Source organism: Macaca thibetana, chromosome 6 (assembly GCF_024542745.1).
Source record: "Macaca thibetana thibetana isolate TM-01 chromosome 6, ASM2454274v1, whole genome shotgun sequence".
Taxonomy (NCBI): Eukaryota; Metazoa; Chordata; class Mammalia; order Primates; family Cercopithecidae; genus Macaca; species Macaca thibetana.
In genome coordinates this window covers 66703945-66723900 of record NC_065583.1, presented here as the reverse complement: position 1 = coordinate 66723900, position 19956 = coordinate 66703945, and the positions used below count along the sequence as shown (strand labels likewise).

Genomic DNA, 19956 nt, shown 5'->3' with positions numbered 1-19956 from the left:
TAACAAGGTCTAAAGTCTCCCAATTAACAAGATAATTGTTAAATGGCTTTGGGGCAGCACTTAAGAGTTTTAGAAGCGAAACCACTTGTTCCAGGTGTTTAGTCAGAGAGTGATTTCAGGTCTTTTCCACTCTCAACCGCACATAAAAGGAGCCTAGAAGTGCAGAAAGAGATTTCAAGAAGAACAATGAGATCACTTGGACTCGGGAAGGGGAACATCACACACCGGGGCCTATCATAGGGAGGGGGGAGGGGGGAGGGATTGCATTGGGAGTTATACCTGATGTAAATGACGAGTTGATGGGTGCTGACGAGTTGATGGGTGCAGCACAGCAACATGGCACAGGTATACATATGTAACAAACCTGCACGTTATGCACATGTACCCTAGAACTTAAAGTATAATAATAATAAATAAAAAAAAGAAGAAGTTTGAATAGAATACACGCGTGGGGAGCCCTGAATGGAAACGGTGTGTCCTAAGGAACAGATCAGAAATATTTCCCATATGTTGAACTTTATTTCAGTTATGACATCTAGTGTCAAAACCTAAACCTAAAAGAGGGCCTTGCATATGTAGAGGGCATTCTTGGGCACCCTTCCTGGATGGATTTCTGTCCATTCAATGTGATCCTTAGCTGCGCTCCAATTATTATCCCTTTATTATGAAGCTATTCTCTCTCGGCTCTCTACAGATTTGGTTACATTTGCTACTGGTACTTCTCTGATGATTTAAAAATCAAGATATAATCTCCATCAAATACCAACAAAAGGAGAGAAGAGAAAAGAGAATGCTTCTCTAGCTTGATTTCCCAGTAGGAGGGAGGCCCAGTCTCCCACTGGACACCTGTGGCTCAGCCCCTGGAACTTCCATCTCTGAGATCTGGAGGCTCTGTGGGGAAAAACTACCAACAGCTGAGAGGAACAGCGCAGTCCCCGCGAGCATAACCCCCTCCGTCACGAAGTAGACACTTGCTCATAAGGAGGCTCAATCCTTTCCATAATGGAACAAACCGCCATCTGCCTTCTCCCAAATCCCCGCACAGTCTGTACTCTCTCTGCTTCCAGACGGCTGGCCGGGTGGGTGGGGGAGCCCAGCTGTTCTTGCTCTGTGAAGACGGCAGGCGATGGGGACTCCAGTGTGCGAAGCGGTTCGTCCTATCGGCCACAAGGGTGCACCGGGCTCTGTTCTGGGCACGGCTCTCCTGGACACCCAGGCCTGGCCAGTACGACCCACGCAACATAGCGCTTTTCCTGTAGTGCCTCATGTTCTGCCGTGAAATTTTCTTTTGCTTGCATGATGTTATTTGATCCTCATATCAGGTTTATGGTTTTGTTTTCAATGCTATTTTGCCAGGAGGGAAGTGAAGAAATAAGCTGTGGGTGCTGAGGCTTCCCATCAGCAACGTTAGGATCCACCCTTTACAGAAGAGCATTTTCTCACGCCTGCATTTAAAATACCGCTACCCACATCCGAAGTTTGTCCTTCTGGTGCATTTTAAATTTCTTCAACACAGAGTTGAGAGGTGATTGGGCATGAAACCAAGTCTGTCGTCATCCTCTTCCCTTTGAATTATAGGGAAAGTTTTTGGAATACAAACGACAATGTCGCCCATTTGGGCTGAAAAGCCCTTAACCAAATGTGAACCCTCCACTGTTAACTGTACTTTGTTTTTTACTCTGTTATGTGGTCCCAGACACTCTTCAAGAAAGAAACTAAGATTTCCTTTCTCAAACAAGTGAGAGAGTTGGTGATCAGCCAAGATCATGGACCAAAAACAACCACCACAGAAAGCAACAACAACAACAACAACAACAAAAAAAAAAAAAAAAAAAAAAAAAAGAAAAACAAAAAACAGAAAAAGTCCTAGTACTTTTGAACTTAGGACTATGTTTTTGGTTTCGTTTTATCCTCTTACTTGATGTTTTACTCCTATGGAACTGGAAATTAGAAACGGTTGCTGAGTATTCATATATTTGCTGTTAAAACCCAAGGGTAGTACTCTTAAGTTCCCATGCACAATAGGAAAAGCTCAGAGCTGAAATTCATCAAAATGCTGGTGGTTAATTTGCTTTGAAAATCATGCCTCCCTGGAAGATGACAGCGTGGTATTTTCTATAGATGTCTACATGAACACTTTAGTCTCTCTTTTAAGTAGGGAATTTCCTAGAGCTGAAGTTAGCAGAGCCAAAAGTCTGATCATGATCCTTGACTGTATTTGAATTGGTAGTTTTTTCCCACGAAATACAAAAGAAACTTGAACCAGGGCTTTGGTCCTTGTGTCACCTCTATATCAAAGGCAGCCTGCAGCAAAGCGCAGCTCAGCTGCTCAAGTGCAGGGACTGGCATGGCTGATGGAAAGTAATAGGAGAAGTGTCAGGGAAGACTGTAGGTAGCAGAAGTGATAATGAGATGGAGTGTGATAGAGCCCCCAGCAAGATTAAATGTGCAAGTGTCTTTCTTCTCTAATTAGACATTTATATCATTCCCTTTCCAACCTTAAACATTCAAGGAGAGTGCTATGCTTGCCAATTTTTCTATTGACCTTTCACAGCTTTGCAAAGCAAAAACTCCTCTGTTGGGGGAAAGGGGTACAGATTCAACATTCCTTCCCCAAATCAAGCACTAGTCAGCCAGTCCTTGAGCAAGGCCCACTGCTCATGTGCAGAGACCGGGAGGGAAAGATGGTCTGTTGAATGTTTGCATCTTAAATGCAAAGAATGTGTTCCATATGCTACAGGCAGCTCCAGATCATGGAAGCATTTTTCTGTGGTTTCTGAATGAAACAGCTTGTATCTTCCTGCTGCTTTACAGCCATAAAGAAGAAATAAATGCTCAAGTTTTTGTGCTAGGTTATAGGCAAATGCTTAGTGTTTCCCGTCTTGTGACTGTAAACATTCATTCTGCCTTCCCTTTCTCTCTATCTGGCTTTTGTAAAATTTCAAATATTTCTGAAGACACAATGATTTTTAAGAATGTGTATATTTCTATTCAACCTGTTTCTAATCCTTGCTCTCCAAGAAATGCCAGTTGTTGTAATAAGATATGACATTGGAGAAGCAGCATCATATTGCAGAAGAGGCACAGGCCAAAGGAAACAGAGGCCTTTGTTCCAGGGCTGCCTCTACTACTCACTAGTTGTTCGGCATCAAACAAACCACCTCATGTCTCTGGGCTTTGGTTTTCTAGTATCTAAAATGAGGTGGGGAGAAGGGAGAGTGGGCCATCTCAGGTAGCAAACATGTCAAAACTAGGCTTCTCCTAGCAATTATTGGCATGACTTATTCATGCCCTCCAGCCATTTACATACATTCCATAAAACACACACACACACACACACACACACACTTTAAGAAATTTTAAAGTTGTGAGACAGTGTCTTGCTTTATCACCCAGACTGGAGTGCAATGGTGCGATCAGAGCTTACTTCAGCCTTGAACTCCTGGGCTCAAGTGATCCTCTTCCTTCAGCTTCCCTAATAGCTAGGACTATAGGTGTACATTCTAGCTAATATCCAGCTAATTTGTTTTAAATATTTTTATAGAGATGAGGTCTCACTATGTTTCCCATGCTGGTTTAAAACTCCTGGGCTCAAGTGATCCTCCCACCTCAGCTTCACAAAGTGCTGGGATTATAGGCATGAGCCACCATGCCCATCCTAAAATTAAGAATTATTTTTATTTTTTTCTAATTTTACTTATTTACATTTTATAATATTTATCACTTAAAAACACAAATTTTAAGAAAAAAGAAACAACATAAGCTGCTGTTAGATGCTTTAGTATCATGTATGCTGAAATATCTTCCTTCTCCAAAAGAGTTTTAAATATTTGAATTAGGTGCTATAATTTAAGAACTAGTCTAATTGAATCCCTAAAAAGCTAAAGAGTCTTCATAAAAGAAACCAGGGACCATAAGACAGCATAAGAAAAATGGATACAATAACCATCCGAGTAGGAGAAAATATGGAATTTATGTATTTTATGATACAGTTAACAAATAAATTATGCAAAGCCAAGTCTTTCTAAATAAAACTGTAAGATAATAAAATGTGCCCATGCTTTTCAAACTAGATTTTTAAAATTTTTTTAATTCCATAGGTCATTGGGGATCAGGTGTTGTTTGGTTACATGTGTAAGTTCTTTAGGGTGATTTGTGAGATTTTGGTGTACCCATCACCTGAGCAGTATACACTGCACCCAATTTGTGGTATTTTTATCCCTCGTCCTCTTTCCCCCTTAGTCGCCAAAGACCATCGTGTCTTTCTTATGTCTTTGCATCCTCATAGCTTAGCTCCCACATATGAGTGACAACATACAATGTCTAGTTTTCCATTCCTGAATTACTTCATTTAGAATAATAGCTTCCAATCTCATCCAGGACACTGAAATGCCATTAATTCATTCATTTTTATGGCTGAGTAGTATTCCATCATATATATCACAGTTTCCTCATCCACTTGTTAATTGATGGGCACTTGGGTTGGTTCCACGTTTATGCAATTGCAAATTATGCTGCTATAAGCATGTCTGTGCATGTATCTTTTTCATATAGTGACTTCTTTTTGTCTAGGTAGATACCCAGTAGTGGGATTGCTAGATCAAATCATAGTTCTACTTTTAGTTTTTTAAAGAATCTCCACACTATTTTCCATAGTGATTGTACTAGTTTACATTCCCAGCAGCAGTGTGGAAGGGTTCCCTGTTCAACGCATCCACACCAACATCTACTGTTTTTGAATTTTTTATTATGGTCATTCTTTTTATTATTATTATTATACTTTAAGTTCTAGGGTACATGTGCACAACATGCAGGTTTGTTACATATGTATACATGTGCCATGTTGGTGTGCTGCACCCATTAACTTATCATTTACATTAGGTATATCTCCTAATGCTATCCCTCCCCCCTCCCTCCTCCCCACAATAGGCCCCAGTGTGTGATGTTCCCCTACCTGTGTCCACGTGATCTCATTGTTCAATTTCCACCTATAAGTGAGAATATGTGGTGTTTGGTTTTCTGTTCTTGCGATAATTTGCTGAGAATGATGGTTTCCAGCTGCATCCATGTCCCTACAAAGGACACGAACTCATTCTTTTTTATGGCTGCATAGTATTCCATGGTGTATAGGTGCCACATTTTCTTAATCTAGTCTGTCACTGATGGACATTTGGGTTGATTCCAAGTCTTTGCTATTGTGAATAGTGCTGCAATAAACATACATGTGCATGTGTCTTTATAGCAGCATGATTTATAATCCTTTGGGTATATACCCAGTAATGGGATGGCTGGGTCAAATGGTATTTCTAGTTCTAGACCCTTGAGGAATTGCCACACTGTTTTCCACAATGGTTGAACTAGTTTACAGTCCCACCAACAGTGTAAAAGTGTTCCTATTTCTCCACATCCTCTCCAGCACCTGTTGTTTCCTGATTTTTTAATGATTGCCATTCTAACTGGTGTGAGATGGTATCTCATCGTGGTTTTGATTTGCATTTCTCTTATGGCGAGTGATGCAGGAGTAAGGTGGTATCACATTGTGGTTTTGACTTGCATTTCCCTGATCATTATAGATGTTGAGCAATTTTTCATATGTTTGTTGCCATTTGTATATCTTCTTTTGAGAATTGTTTAGTCATGTCCTTAGCACACTTTTTGATGGGATTCTTTGTTTTTTCTTGCTAATTTGTTTGAGTTCGTTGTAAATTCTGGACATTAGTCCTTTGTCAGAGGTAAAGATTGTGAAGATGTTCTCCCACTCTGTAGGTTGTCTGTTTACTCTTCTGACTGCTCCTTTGGCTGTGCAAAAGCTCTTTAGTTTAATGAAGTCCAAGCTATTTATCTTTGTTATTATTGCATTTGCTTTTGGGTTCTTGGTCATGAAATTCCTGCCTAAGCCAGTGTCTAGAAGGGGTTTTTCAATGTTGTCTTCTAGAATTTTTATAGATTCAGGTCTTAGACTTAAGTCCTTGATACCAATTCTTCTTTGAACGTCTGGTAGAATTCTACTGTGAATCTATCTGGTCCCGGACTTTTTTGTTGCTGTTATTTTTTTTTTATTTTTTTTTTTTTTGAGACGGAGTCTCGCTCTGTCGCCCAGGCTGGAGTGCAGTGGCCGGATCTCAGCTCATTGCAAGCTCCGCCTCCCGGGTTTTTACGCCATTCTCCTGCCTCAGCCTCCCGAGTAGCTGGGACTACAGGCACCCACCACCTCGCCCGGCTAGTTTTTTGTATTTTTTAGTAGAGACGGGGTTTCACCGTGTTAGCCAGGATGGTCTCGATCTCCTGACCTCGTGATCCGCCCGTCTCGGCCTCCCAAAGTGCTGGGATTACAGGCTTGAGCCACCGCGCCCGGCCCTCTGTTATTTTTTTTTTTATTACCATTTCAATCTCGCTGCTTGTTGTTGATCTGATCAGAATATCTAATTCATCCTGATTTAAGCTAGGAAGCTTGTATCTTTCTAAGAATTTAACCATCTCCTCTAGGGTTTCTAGTTTATGTGCATAGAAGTGTTCATAGTAACCTTGAATAATCTTTGTATTCCTGTGGTGTCAGCTGTAGTATCTCCCATTTCGTTTCTAATTGAGCTTAATTGGATTTTCTCTCTATTCTTGGTTAATCTTGCTAATAGTCTATCAATTTTATTTACCTTTTCAAAGAACTAGCTTTTTGTTTCATTTATCTTTTGTATTGTTTTTGTATCAGTTTCATTTAGTTCTGCTCTGATCTTGGTTATTACCTTTCTTCTGCTGGGTTTGGGTTTGGTTTGTTCTTGTTTCTCTAGTTCCTTGAGGTGTGACCTTAGATTGTTTGTGCTCCTTCAGACTTTTTGATGTAGGCATTTAGGGCCATGAACTTTACTCTTAAGAATTCCTTTTTAAGAATTCCTCTTGAAGAATTTTTAAATTTCCATTTTGATTTTGTTTTTGACCCAATGATCATTCAGGAGGAGGTTATTTAATTTCCATATATTTGCATGGTTGTCAATGCTCCATTTGGAGTTGATTTCCAGCTTTATTCCACTGTTGTTTAACAGAGTGCTTGATACAATTTCAATATTCTTGAATTTATTGAGGCTCGCTTTGTGGTCTATCATAGATTTATCTTGGACAAAGTTCTATGTGGTGTTTAATAGAATGTGCATTCTGCAGTTATTGGATAGAATGTTTTGTAAATATCTGTTAAGTCCATTTGTTCCAGGGTATACTTTAAATCCATTTTCTTTGTTGACTTTCCGTCTTGATTACCTGTCTAGCGCCTTCAGTGGAGTACTGAAGTTCCGCACTAGTATTGTGTTGCTCTCTATCTCATTTCTTAGGCCTATTAGTAATCGTTTGATAAATTTGAGGACTCCAGTGTTAAGTGCATGTATAGTTAGGATTGTGATATTTTGCTGTTGGACAAAGCCTTTTATCATTGTATAAAGACCCTCTTTGTCTTTGTTAACTGCTGTTGCTTTAAAGTTTGTTTTGTCTGATATAAGAATAACTACCCCTGCTCACTTTTGGTGTTCATTTGCATGGAATATCTTTTTCCATCCCTTTACCTTAAGTTTATGTGAGCCCTTATGTGTTAGGTGTGTCTTTGAAGGCAACAGATAGATGGTTGGTGAATTCTTATCCATTTAGTAATTAGGTATCTTTTATGTGAAGCAGTTGGCCCATTTACATTCAACGTTAGTATTGATATGTGAGGTACCATTTTATTCACAATGCTATTTGTTGCCTGTATACCTTGTTTGTTTGTTTTTTTTATTTGTATTTGTGTTTTCTAGGTCCTGTGAGATATATGCTTTAAAGAGGTTCCGTTTTGATGTGTTTCCAGGATTTATTTCAAGATTTAGAGTTTCTTTTAGCAGTTCTTGTAGTGCTGGCTTGATAGTGGCAAATTCTTTCAGCGTTTGTTCGTCTGAAAAATACTACATTTCCTTCACTTCTGAAGCTTAGTTTTTCTGGGTACAAAATTTTTGGCTGATAATTGTTGTTTTTGAGGACGTTGAAGATAGGGCCCCAACCCTTCTAGCTTATCAGGATTCAATGAATATTCATTAAATATTTCTCCCTTCATTCTTGTATCATTTTCTAGATTTCTTTATATTGGGCTTCGCCTTTCCCTGGTGCCTCCCTAATTAGCTTAATAACTAACCTTCTGAATTCTTTTTCAGGTAGATCAGGGATTTCTTCTTGGTTTGGATCCACCGCTGGAGACCTAGTGTAATTTTGGGGAGCTGTCAAAGAACCTAGTTTTGTCATATTACTAGAGCTGGTTTTCTGGTTCCTTCTCATTTGGGTAGGCTCTGTCAGAGGAAAGGTCTGGGGCTCAAGGTTGCTGTTCAGTTCCTTCTGTCACATGGGGTGTTTCCTTGATGTTCTACTCTCCTCCTTTTCCTAGTCATGTGGCTTCCTGAGAGCCAAGCTGTAGCGACTGCTCTCTCTCTTGGTCTAGTCACCCAGCAAATCATCCAGGATCCAAGCTGGTACTGGGTTTGTCTGCACAGAGTCCTTTGATGTGAACCATCTATGGGTCTCTCAGCCATGGATACCAGTATCTGCTCCAGTGGAGGTGGCAGGTGAATGAAATGGACTCTGTGAGTGTCCTTAGCTTTGGTTGATTAATGCAGTATTTTTTGTGCTCTTTGGCCTCCTGCTGAGAGATGGCACTTTCAAGAAAGCATCAGCTGTAGTAGTATGGGGAAGAACAGGTGGTGGGTGGAGCCCTAGAACTCCTAAGAGTATATGCCCTTCGAAGTTACCAGGGTGAGTAGGGGAGGACCATTAGGTGGGGGCAGGGCTGGGCGTGTCTGAGCTTACACTCTACTTGGGCAGGTCTTGCTGTGGCTGCTATGGGGCATGGGGTATGGGTCTCAGATCAATGGAGTTATGTTGCTAGGAAGCTTATGGCTGCCTTTGCTGTGTCATGCAGGTTGTCAGGGAAATGGAGGAAAGCCAGCAGTCACCAGCCTCACTCAGCTTTCACACAACCCAAAGGGCCGGTCTTACTTCCACCATGCCCCGCTCAACAGCACCAAGTCTGTTTCCAGGCAGTGTGTGAACAGGGCTGAGAACTTGCCCCAGGCTACCTGCCTCCCAGCTTCAAAAATAAGTAGGGCTTTCCTTCTTCCTCCACCTGTGGAGTCTGCACACCAGATTCACGCTCTTTCCCAAGTTCTGCCCAGGAGACTTCTCAATCAGTTCAAATTGTTACAAATTTCAATTGGAGGTTTTATTCTCCCTGTGGCATTTTCTCAGTGCCTCCAGCAGCCCTCCTCAAGGATGCCGGTGATGGGAGGCAGAAATGTCTTAGTAGGGAATCCAGTGAGCCCACAGGGATTTTCCTGCTGCTTCCTTTACCCCTGATTTTCACTTGGCTCTCTAAATTGACTCAGCTTCAGGTAAGGTCAGAATCTTCTCCTTTAATCTAGACTTTCAGGTTCCCCAGTGGAGGGTGTATGTTTGGGTGCAGATGATCTACCTTTCCCACTTCCACAGTTTGGACACTCACAGTATTTGGGGTGTCTGCCGGGTCCCCCAGGAGCAATCTGCTTCCTTCAGAGAATGTGTGGGTTCTCTTCAAGAATAATTTTTTTTTTTTTTTTGAGACGGAGTCTCACTGTGCACCCAGGCTGGAATGCAGTGGTGCCATCTCAGCTCACTGCAAGCTCCGCCTCCCACGCTCACGCCATTCTCCTGCCTCAGCCTCCCGAGTAGCTGGGACTACAGGCGCCTGCCACCACACCTGGCTAATTTTTGTATTTTTAGTAGAGACGGGGTTTCACCGTGTTAGCCAGGATGGTCTCGATCTCCTGACCTCGTGATCCACCTGCCTCAGCCTCCCAAAGTACAGGGATTACAGGCATGAGCCACCGTGCCTGAGCAAGAATAATTTTTAAATAAAGACAGGGAGATGCTCAATAAAAGGTCCTCCTAAAGGTCTAGAATTGATCATCTTGAAAATAATGATCAGTTATTAATTAAAGGCTACCAATTAAATAACCTTAAAATGATGTCATTAAAAAAACAAACCAAAACAAAACAAACAAAAAAACTACTCTCCATCCATCCAAGGTGGCTGATTAGAAGCAACTGCATTTTGCAGCACTTATGGAGAGAAATGGAAAGGGGTAAGGGAATTTAACACCCTCAACTGAAATATGCAGGTTTTCACATTGGGACTGACTAGGCAAACAACTCAACTCATGGAGGATGAAGCAAAACTAGCAGTGGTGATGGCCCACCTGGGAGTGACACAGAGCCAAGGAAACCCCCACCCGCAACCAAGGGAAGCAGTGAGTGATAGTGCAACCCCCTCCTTGGGGAAACCACACTTCTCCCATGGATCTTTGCAACCTGTGGATCAGGAGATCCCATTGTGAGTCCACATCACCAGGGCCTTGGCTCCGATACATAGAACTGTGTGGAGTCTTGTCAAAGCAGCCACTCAGGCACACACAGAGACCCAGGAGGTTTACATACTCCGGCCCCATGATCTCTGGGAAGGCAGGAAAGCCATTCATTCATATCCTTAGGAAGGGACCTGAATCCAGGGAGCCAAGAGGCATCCTTCTGCGGCCCCCATTTTCATGGCATATCACAAGTTAAGATCCACTGGCTTGTAATTCCAGTCAGCAAATGGCTACAGGCTGGAATCTGTCTGAGATGGATCCAAGTTCCCAGGCAGAGGGGTAGCTGCCATCTCTGCAGCTCAGTAGACTCAGCTGTTCCAGTCTGCTGGCTTTAAATAATACAAACAATTCAGACGAGGAAGGGTCTCCCACAATGTAGAACAATTGCCTTGCCAGATCATGGCTAGACTGCTTCTTTAAGCAGGACCCTGATCCATTCCTCTTCACTGGGCAGGACCTCCGTGTGGGGGCCTTAGCCACTCCAACAAGGGTTCTATAGACAGAGCTCTGAACTATTCCTGGGACAGAGCTCCTGAAGGGAAGGTCAGCCACCATCTCTGTGGCTCAGTAGAATCAGCTGTTCCAGCCTTCTGGCTTTGGAGAATACAGTCTAGATGAAGAAAGGTCATTCCCCAACACAGCACACCTGCTCTACCAAAAGGCAACCAGACTACTTCTTTAAGCAGGTATCTGATCCCATTCCTCCTGACTGGGTAAGACCTCTGAATAGGGGTCTCCAGCCACCTTGTACAGGTATATTTAGGCCAGCAATAGGTCAGTACACCCCTGGGATGGAGCTTCCAGAGGAATAAGCTGGCTGCCATCTTTGCTGTTTCACAGTATTCACTGGGGATACCTCAAGGTATGGGAAAAACTGAGGCAGCTACTTTGGGGGTCTGGAGCAGGCCCCCAACAATCACAGCAACCCTATAGTAGAATGTGTTGAAAGTTAAAAAGAAAAATGAACAAAAAGAAAACAACAACATCAACAAAACAAACCCCACAAAGACCTGATTCAAAAGACAGTAACCTCAAAGATGAAAGGTAGATAAGCCCACAAATATGAGAAAAAATCAACTCAAAAATGCTGAAAACTCAAAAAGTCAGAGTGCCTCTTCTCCTCCAAATGACCATAACACCTCTCCAGCAAGGGCACAGAACTGGGCTGAGGCTGAGATGGCTGAATTGATAGAAGTAGGCTTCAGAAGGTGGGCAATAAAGAACTTTGCTGAGTTAAAGGAACATGTTGTAACCCAGTGAAAATAAGAATTATGGTAAAACAATACAGGAGCTGATAGCCAGAAGAGCCAGGAACATAACTTTTAGAGAGGAACATAACTAACCCAATGGAGCTGAAAAACACAACATGAGAACTTCACAATGCAATCAGAAGTATCAATAGCAGAATATACCAATCAGATGAAAGAATCTCAGAGCTTAAAGATTATCTTTCTGAAATAAGACAGGAAGACAAGAATGAATAAAAAGAATGAAAACGAATGAACAAAACCTCCAAGAAATATGGTATTATGTAAAGAGACCAAACTTACAACTAAGTGGAGTACCTGAAAAAGAAGGGGAGAATGGAACCAAGTTGAAAAACATACTATAGGATATCATCCAGGAGAACTTCCCCAACTTAGCAAGAGAGGCCAACATTCAAATTTAGGGAATGCAGAGGATGCCAGTAAGATACCCCATGAGAAGATCAACCCCAAGACACATAATCATCAGACTCTCCAAGGTAAAAATGGAAAAAAAATGTTAAGGGCAGCCAGAGAAAGGCCAGTTTACCTACAAAGGGAAATCCGTCAGACTAACAGCAGAACTCTCAGTGGAAAGTCTACAAGTCAGAAGAGATTGAGGGCCAATGTTAAGTATTCTTAATTTCCAATCCAGAATTTCATATCTGGCAAAACTAAGCTACGTGAGTAAAAGAGAAATAAGATCCTTTTCAGACAAGCAATTGCCAAGGGAATTCGTCATCACCAGGCCAGCCTTGCAAGAGCTCCTGCAGGAAGCATTAAATATGGAAAGGAAAAACAATTATCGGCCACTACAAAAACACACTGAAGTACACAGACCAGTGACACCATGAAGCAACCACATAAACAAGTCTGCAAAATAACCAGCTAGCATCATGATGACAGGATCAAATGTACACATAACAATACTAACCTTAAATGTAAGTGGGCTAAATGCCCCAAATAAAAGACACAGAATGGCAAACTGGATAAAGAGCCAAGACCCATCAGTATGCTGTCTTCAAAAAACCCATCTCACATGGACAGACACAAAAAGGCCCAAAATAAAGGGATGGATAAAAATTTACCAAGCAAATGGAAAACAAAAGAAAGCAGGGGTTACAACCCTAGTTACTAACAAAACAGACTTTAAACCAACAAGGATCAAAAATGAAAAAAAGGCATTACATAATGGTAAAGGGTTTAGTTCAATATGAAGAGTTAACTATCCTAAATGTATATGCACCCAATGCAGGAGCATCCAGATTCATAAAGCAAGTACTTAGAGACCTACAAAGATACATAGACTTCCACACAATAATAGTGGGAGATTTTAACACCCCACTGACAATATTAGACAGATTATTGGGACAGAAAATTAACAAAGATATTCAGGACCTGAAATCAACACTGGATCAAGCAGACCTGATAGACATTTACAGAACTCTCCACTGAAAAACAACAGAGTATACATTCTTCCTATTGCTACGCAGCATTTACTCCAAAACTGGTTACATAATTAAAAGTAAAACACTCAGCAAATACAAAAGAAAAAAAAAACCTGAAATTATAACAGTCTTTCAGACCACAACATAATCAAATTAGAATTCAAGATTAAGAAATTTGCTCAAAACCACACAACTACATGGAAATTGAACAACCTTCTCCTGAATGATTCCTGGGTAAATAATGAAATTAATGCAGAAATCAAGAAGCTCTTTGAAACTAGTGAGAACAAAGAGACAACGTAGCAGAATATCTGGGATGCAGCTAAAGCAGTGTTAAGAGGGAAATTTATAGCACTAAAATGCCCACAACAAAAAGCTAAGAAGATGTTAAGTCAGCAAACCTAAATCCCAACTGAAAGAAGTAGAGGAGCAAGGGCAAACAAATCCCAAACCTAGAGGAAGACAAGAAATAAGTAAAATCAGAGTTGAACTCAGGGAAATTGAGATACAAAATACCACTTGCAAGTTCCATGAATCCAGAGTCTGGTTTTTTGAATGAAATAAAATAGACCACTAGTTAAACTAATGGTGAAGAAAAGGGAGAAGAATCAATAAACACAATCAGAAATGATAAGGGTGATACCACCACTGACCCCACAGAAATATAAACAATCATCAGAGAATACTATTAAATACCTATATGCACATAAACTAGAAAATCCAGCAGAAATTGATAGATCCCTGAACACATACACCCTTCCAAGACTGAACCAGGAAGAAATTGAATCACCACATTTAAAAACACCACATTTTATTTTAAATCTATGTGAAGCTATTGGAGGGATTTAAGCAGGAGTGTGATGGAGTCCAATTTATATTTTTAAGAGATTACTTGGACTTCTCCATGGAGAATAGACTTCTTGTGAGGCAAGAGTAGAACCAGTTAGGAGGTTGTCTTGCAGTTGTCTAGGGAGAGATGACTGTGCCTTAAAACAGAGAGAGTGATAAACTGTTGAGAAGCTGAAAATGAAAGCTTTTTTAGAAAATATTTATTTTCCTATTTTTGGGAAATAAAGGTGAAGTGAGCCAATGTGTCTATAGTCCAATTAGAAACACGGAGTGTAGAGATGAAAACAAACCTTAGACTAATTTTTTGAATTTTCTCACCTCATACAGAAAGTCCCTCTGCTACATCTTTGACATATGGCCATCGAACCATGCTGAAAATCCTCAGTCATAAGCAACTGACCACACTCCACCACCTCTACCACTATGAGAAAGGAGGCTTATTGACAGGGATATGAGTTTCCATATATGAAAAGAATATGGGCATTATTATCCCAGTTTATAAAATAAGGAAACCCCTGCAGAAGTTAACATGGTTCTCAAGACAGCATTGTAAATGAGTAACAGAGGAAGGACTAGAACTAGTTCTTTCAATTCCCAGTCCAATAGTAGGCAAAGATGAGTGATAATCCATCTATTGAATTCATTTGTCCTAATAACTAAAGGTATTCCTTTCTAACAAAATGTCTTTTTGTTAGGAAGCTCCTGCTGAGCTTCAAAGCTTCTCTTCTCAGGAAAATCCAATGTAGATGAACCTGAAAGTGACAAGTAGGAGGTCACCAGCAGGTGTCCCTTTCTCCTGACCACATATGCCATTTGGGACTCAGCAGTCTGGTATGGCTAGTCCACCAAGAACTACTGGCAAAGGGAAAAACAATCAAAGTTGAACTGATAGAACCTGGTACACTCCCCTGAAAGGAATATGGCAGCCCAAGGACGGATGTCTGAGGAATCTCTAAAAATCAAATGAGGCTGAGAGACCTGCATGCAGTAAATTCAGTCAACAAGGAAGCACAATCATTTTGGTAGAAATGGTGCCCGCTAATAATCAGCACTATAAATTGACAATGACTAATAAAAGCTAAGAAGCCTCTTGAGGAGGAATGTTTTAAAACCGGAAAAAGCCTGTTAGTTACAGTCTGGAGATCCAGATTCTTTTCCAGGCTTGAATTCTACTAGGTTCTGCTGGGGCAGGAAGGGGTGAATGTGCAGGGGTGGGTGCTGGGGTGGGGGGGCAGTTCAGATTAATAGTTTACTCCCTGGGGTTTCTGGAAGAATTCTATAAAGATGGCTTCACCACTGACTTCCCTCTTTTAAAGAGTTAAGTAAAAACCACATATTTATCTGCAATTTGTAAGACTAAAAGGGTAAATATACATCAGCAATTCTGATGGAAGTTGTGTATGTTTTTAGTTAAATGGAAAAAAGTAATTATTTCTTAATAAAACAAGAAGAAATCTTTCCAAAAGATATCAGACTGAATTAGGATGGCCCTCGCAAACAAAGCAAAGGGAAAAATAAAAATGTTTATGCTTAACCACATTCAATAATCAATGACTGGAGCAGCCTTTTTGAGGCAGTGCAGTAGAGAGTGACATTGGTTTCCATTGTTGCCTATTTGTGGTAAATATGTGATGTGAAAACTTAGGCCCTGGCTGGCAAGATGGTCAAATAGGAACAGCTCCTATCTGCATCTCCCAGCAAGATCAACACAAAAGGCAGACGATTTCTGCATTTCCAACTGAGGAACTCAGTTCATCTCATTGGGACTGGTTGGACAGTGGGTACAGCCCAGGGAGAGTGAGCCAAAGAAAGGTAGGGTACTGCCTCACCCAGGAAGCACAAGGGGTCGAGGAATTTCCCTCCCCTAGCTGAAGGAAGCCGTGAGAGACTGTACCACTGTACCGGGAGGAACAGTGCACTCCAGCCCAGATACTGCACTTTTTCCGTGGTCTTTGGAACCAGCAGACCAGGAGATTCCCTCTGGTGCCTATGCCACCAGGGCCTGGGATTTCAAGCACAAAACTGGGTGGCCATTTGGGCAGACACCAAACTAGCTCCAGAAGTTGCTGGGTTTGTTTTTGTTTTTTTTTTTTTTCTTACCCCAGTGGCACCTGAAATGTCAGCGAGACAGAACCATTCATGCCCCTGGAAATGGGGCTGAAGCCAGGGAGTCAAGTAGTCTGGCTTGGTAGGTCCCACCTCCATGGAACCCAGCAAGCTAAGATCACTGGCTTCAAATTCTCGCTGCCAGCACAGCAGTCTGAGCTCGGCCTGGGATGCTCAAGCTTGGTGGGGGAAGGGGCGTCCGCCATTGCTGAGGATTGAGTAGACAGTTTTCCCCTCACAGTGTAAACAAAGCCCCCAGGAAGTTTGAACTGAGCGAAGCCCACTGCAGCTCAGCAAGGCCACTGCAGCCAGACTGCTCTCTAGAGCTCTCCTCTCTGGGCAGGGCATCTCTGAAAAAAAGGCAGCAACCCCAGTAAGGCACTTATAGACAAAACCCCCATCTCCCTGGGACAGAGCACCTGGGGGAAGGGGTGGCTGTGGGCACAGCATCAGCAGACTTAAACATCCCTGCCTGACAATTCTGAACAGAGCAGCGGATCTCCCAGCACAGCGTTCAAGCTCTGATAAGGGAGAGACTGCCTCCTCAAGTGTGTCTCTGACCCATATGTATCCTGACTGGGAGACACCTTCCAGTAGGGGCTGACAGACACTTCATATGTGTCTGTCAGCTCTGGTTGGCATCTGGCAGGTGCCCCTAAGGGATAAAGCTTCCAGAGAAAGAAACAGGCAGCAATCTTGGCTGTTCTGTAGCCTCTGCTGGTGATACCCAGGCAAACAGGGTCTAGAGTGGACCCCAGCAAACTCCAGAAGACCTGCAGCAGAGGGGCCTGACTGTTAGAAGGAAAACTAACAAACAGAAAGGAATGGTGTCAACATCAACAAAAAGGAGGTCCACTCAGGGACACCATCTGAAGGTCACCAACAGCAAAGACCAAAGGTAGATAAATCCACAAAGATCGGGAGAAACCAGCGCAAAAAGGTTGAAAATTGCAAAAACCAGAATGCCCCTTCTCCTCCAAAGGATTGCAACTCTTCACCAGCAAGGGAACAAAACTCGACAGAGAATGAGTTTGACGAATTGACAGAAGTAGGCTTCAGAAGGTGGATAATAACAAATTCCTCCAATCTAAAGGAGCATGTTCTAAGCCAATGCAAGGAAGCTAAGAATCTTGAAAAAAGGTTAGAGGAATTGCTAACTAGAATAACCAGTTGCGAGAACACAAATGACCTGATGGAGCTGAGAAACACAGCACAAGAACTTCATGAAGCATGCACAATTATCAATAGCTGTATCAATCAAGTTGAAGAAAGGATATCAGAGACTGAAGATCAACTCAATGAAATAAAGCAAGATGACAAGATTAGAGGAAAAAAAAGGTGAAAAGAAATAAACAAAGCCTCTAAGAAACATGGGACTATATGAAAAAAAAACAAACTTACATTTGATTGGCATACCTGAAAGTGATGGGGAGAATGGAACCAAGTTGGAAAACACCCTACAGGATGTTATCCAGGAGAACTTCCCCAACCTAGCAAGGCAGGTCAACATTCAAATTCAGGAAATACAGAGAACACCACAAAGATACTCTTCAAGAAGTTTAACGCCAATACACATAATTGTCAGATTCACCAAGGTTGAAATTAAGAAAAAAATACTAAGGGCAGCCGGAGAGAAAGGTCAGGTTACCCACGAAGGGAAGTCCATCAGATTAACAGTGGGTCTCGGTCAAGATGGCAGTTACCATGTTCCGGGCTGCGCTGCGGGGATGGAGAACTGGTGTCCAGCGGGGCTGCGGGCTACGGCTGTTGAGTCAGACGCAGGGCCCTCCAGATTACCCCAGCTTTGTGGAGTCTGTGGATGAATATCAGTTTGTGGAGCACCTGTTACCAGCTACGAGGATCCCAGATCCCGCAAAACATGAACATTATCCTACCCCTAATGGCTGGCAGCCTCCCAGAGACCCCCCACCCAACCTGCCCTACTTTGTACGACGCTCTCGGATGCACAACATCCCTGTCTACAAGGACATCACGCATGGCAACCAGCAGATGACTATGATCTGGAAAGTGGAAGGGTACATTTGGGCCCTGCAGAAAGATGTGGAAGATCTTCTGGGCCCACTGCTGGGGAAGACACCCGTCACCCAGGTCAATGAGGTGACAGGTACCCTGTGAATCAAGGGCTACTTTGACCAGGAGCTTAAAGCCTGGCTCTTGGAGAAAGGCTTCTGAGGCCTAGCTGAGCAGCCTGCATGTCAGTGTGCCCTGCGGATCAAGTCTAGGGGGCCTCAGGAGGAGGGAGGTGGGTGTTGGAGCCCCTGAGACAGGGGATACAGAAACTAAGGCTAAAGGACTTTGGGGTCAGGCCTTGCTTGCATAAAGGAGAAAACTGGACCCTATGTACATGCTGGGGGAGAGTGCCTAATGTGGGAGACCAAACAGGAATAACCAGGCTAATGGGGGGTGTCAGCAGCTTTCTCTCCCTCCTATCTTGGCCTGTTGTTTTTTGTTTTTTGAGATGGAGTCTCACTCTGTTGCCCAGGATGGAGTGCAGTGGCATGATCTTGGTTCACTGCAACTTCCACCTCTGGGTTCAAGCAGTTCTCCTGCCTCAGCCTGCTGAGTAGCTGGGATTACAGGCACCCGCCACCACAACCTGCTAATTTTTGTATTTTTAGTAGAGATGAGGTTTCACCATGTTGGCCAAGCTGGTCTCAAACTCCTGACTCCAAGTGATCTGCCCACCTCGGCCTCCCAAAGTGCTGGGATTATAGGCGTGAGCCATGTGCCCTGGCCACCTTGGCCTGTTTTGTTTTCCTTTCCTTGGGCTCAGCAATTCAAATTCTAGTTGTTATTTGGTGGAAGCAGTAGCCCAAACCAGTTTAGGGGAAGGTAGCACAGGGCAGAGCCACTGGGCACTTTGTTTCCTTGGCCCTCCAAAGCTCATTGTTGCAAACATCCCCAAGCCCTTGCTCTAGGCCAGATCTTGTTTGGTACAGGCTATGAACACAGATGACTCGGGCATGGGGCTTGGAGATCTTCTGTTCGAAGTACAGTGCTGGCACTGGGGCACAGAGTGCCCACGTTAGCCCTGGGCTCTTTCTCATAGAGAGGTAGGAGGCCCATTCTTGGTCACTGTTCCATTGCAGACCAGACTTGGCTGGCCCGACCACAAGGGAGTGGCTGGGAACTCCTCACAGCCAGCATAGGGCCATCCTCCCCAGCCTGCTGACCTGGAATCAAGGCTGGGGAGGGGTTTGCAGGCAGAAATACGCTGACCTTTCACCCTGCCATCCCATCCCAACCCCAGCTCACCAGCCTTCATTGGAGTCACAGGGGCTAAAGGCCTGAGACCCCACCCTACCCCCAAACTGGCTAAAACAGCTTCCAGTTCCTGGCTCCCCAACTTGGTCTCTGCCCTGAGGCAGGGCACTGAACTCTGGGCTGCTTCTCTATGTGCAAAATGGGCACATCTTCCTAATCTGTTAATGGTCAATGGTGTCCCCAAGGATAGTGCTGGCTTCCATGGAAACCCTAACTCCTGGAGATTCCATTCCATTCTCAAGTGTACAGCCACAGCAAGGAGCCCGACACTGATTTTATTGATTCCATGAGACAAACCCTCCAACTGTTAATGCAAGTTTTTATTTGGCTGTATATACAATTTAAGCTATTAAAATTTGTACAATATTTACAAATTAAATAATCATCTGAAAAAAAAAAAAAAACAGTGGGTCTCTTGGCAGAAACCCTACAAGCCAGAAGAGAGTGGGGGCCAATATTCAACATTCTTCAAGAAAAGAATTTTCAACCCAGAATTTCATATCCAGCCTAGCAAATCTTCATAAGTGAAAGAGAAATAACATCCTTTACAGACAAGCAAATACTGACAGATTCTGTCACCACCAGGCCTGCCTTACAAGAGTTCCTGAAGAAAGCACAAAA

The 19956-nt window shown here is 42.8% G+C and overlaps 1 protein-coding gene across 1 annotated transcript in view; it reads left to right on the top strand.

Moving 5' to 3' along the window:
* The window catches only part of LOC126956257 (39S ribosomal protein L49, mitochondrial-like), a 238357-nt gene extending 218630 nt beyond the window's left edge, over positions 1 to 19727 (top strand). The window contains exon 2 of the mRNA XM_050793110.1: positions 17720 to 19727. Coding sequence (XP_050649067.1) covers positions 17743 to 18186 — 444 coding nt within the window. The 5' untranslated portion in view covers positions 17720 to 17742 and the 3' untranslated portion in view covers positions 18187 to 19727. The remainder of the gene's footprint in view (positions 1 to 17719) is intronic.
* The last annotated feature ends 229 nt before the right edge of the window (positions 19728 to 19956 follow it).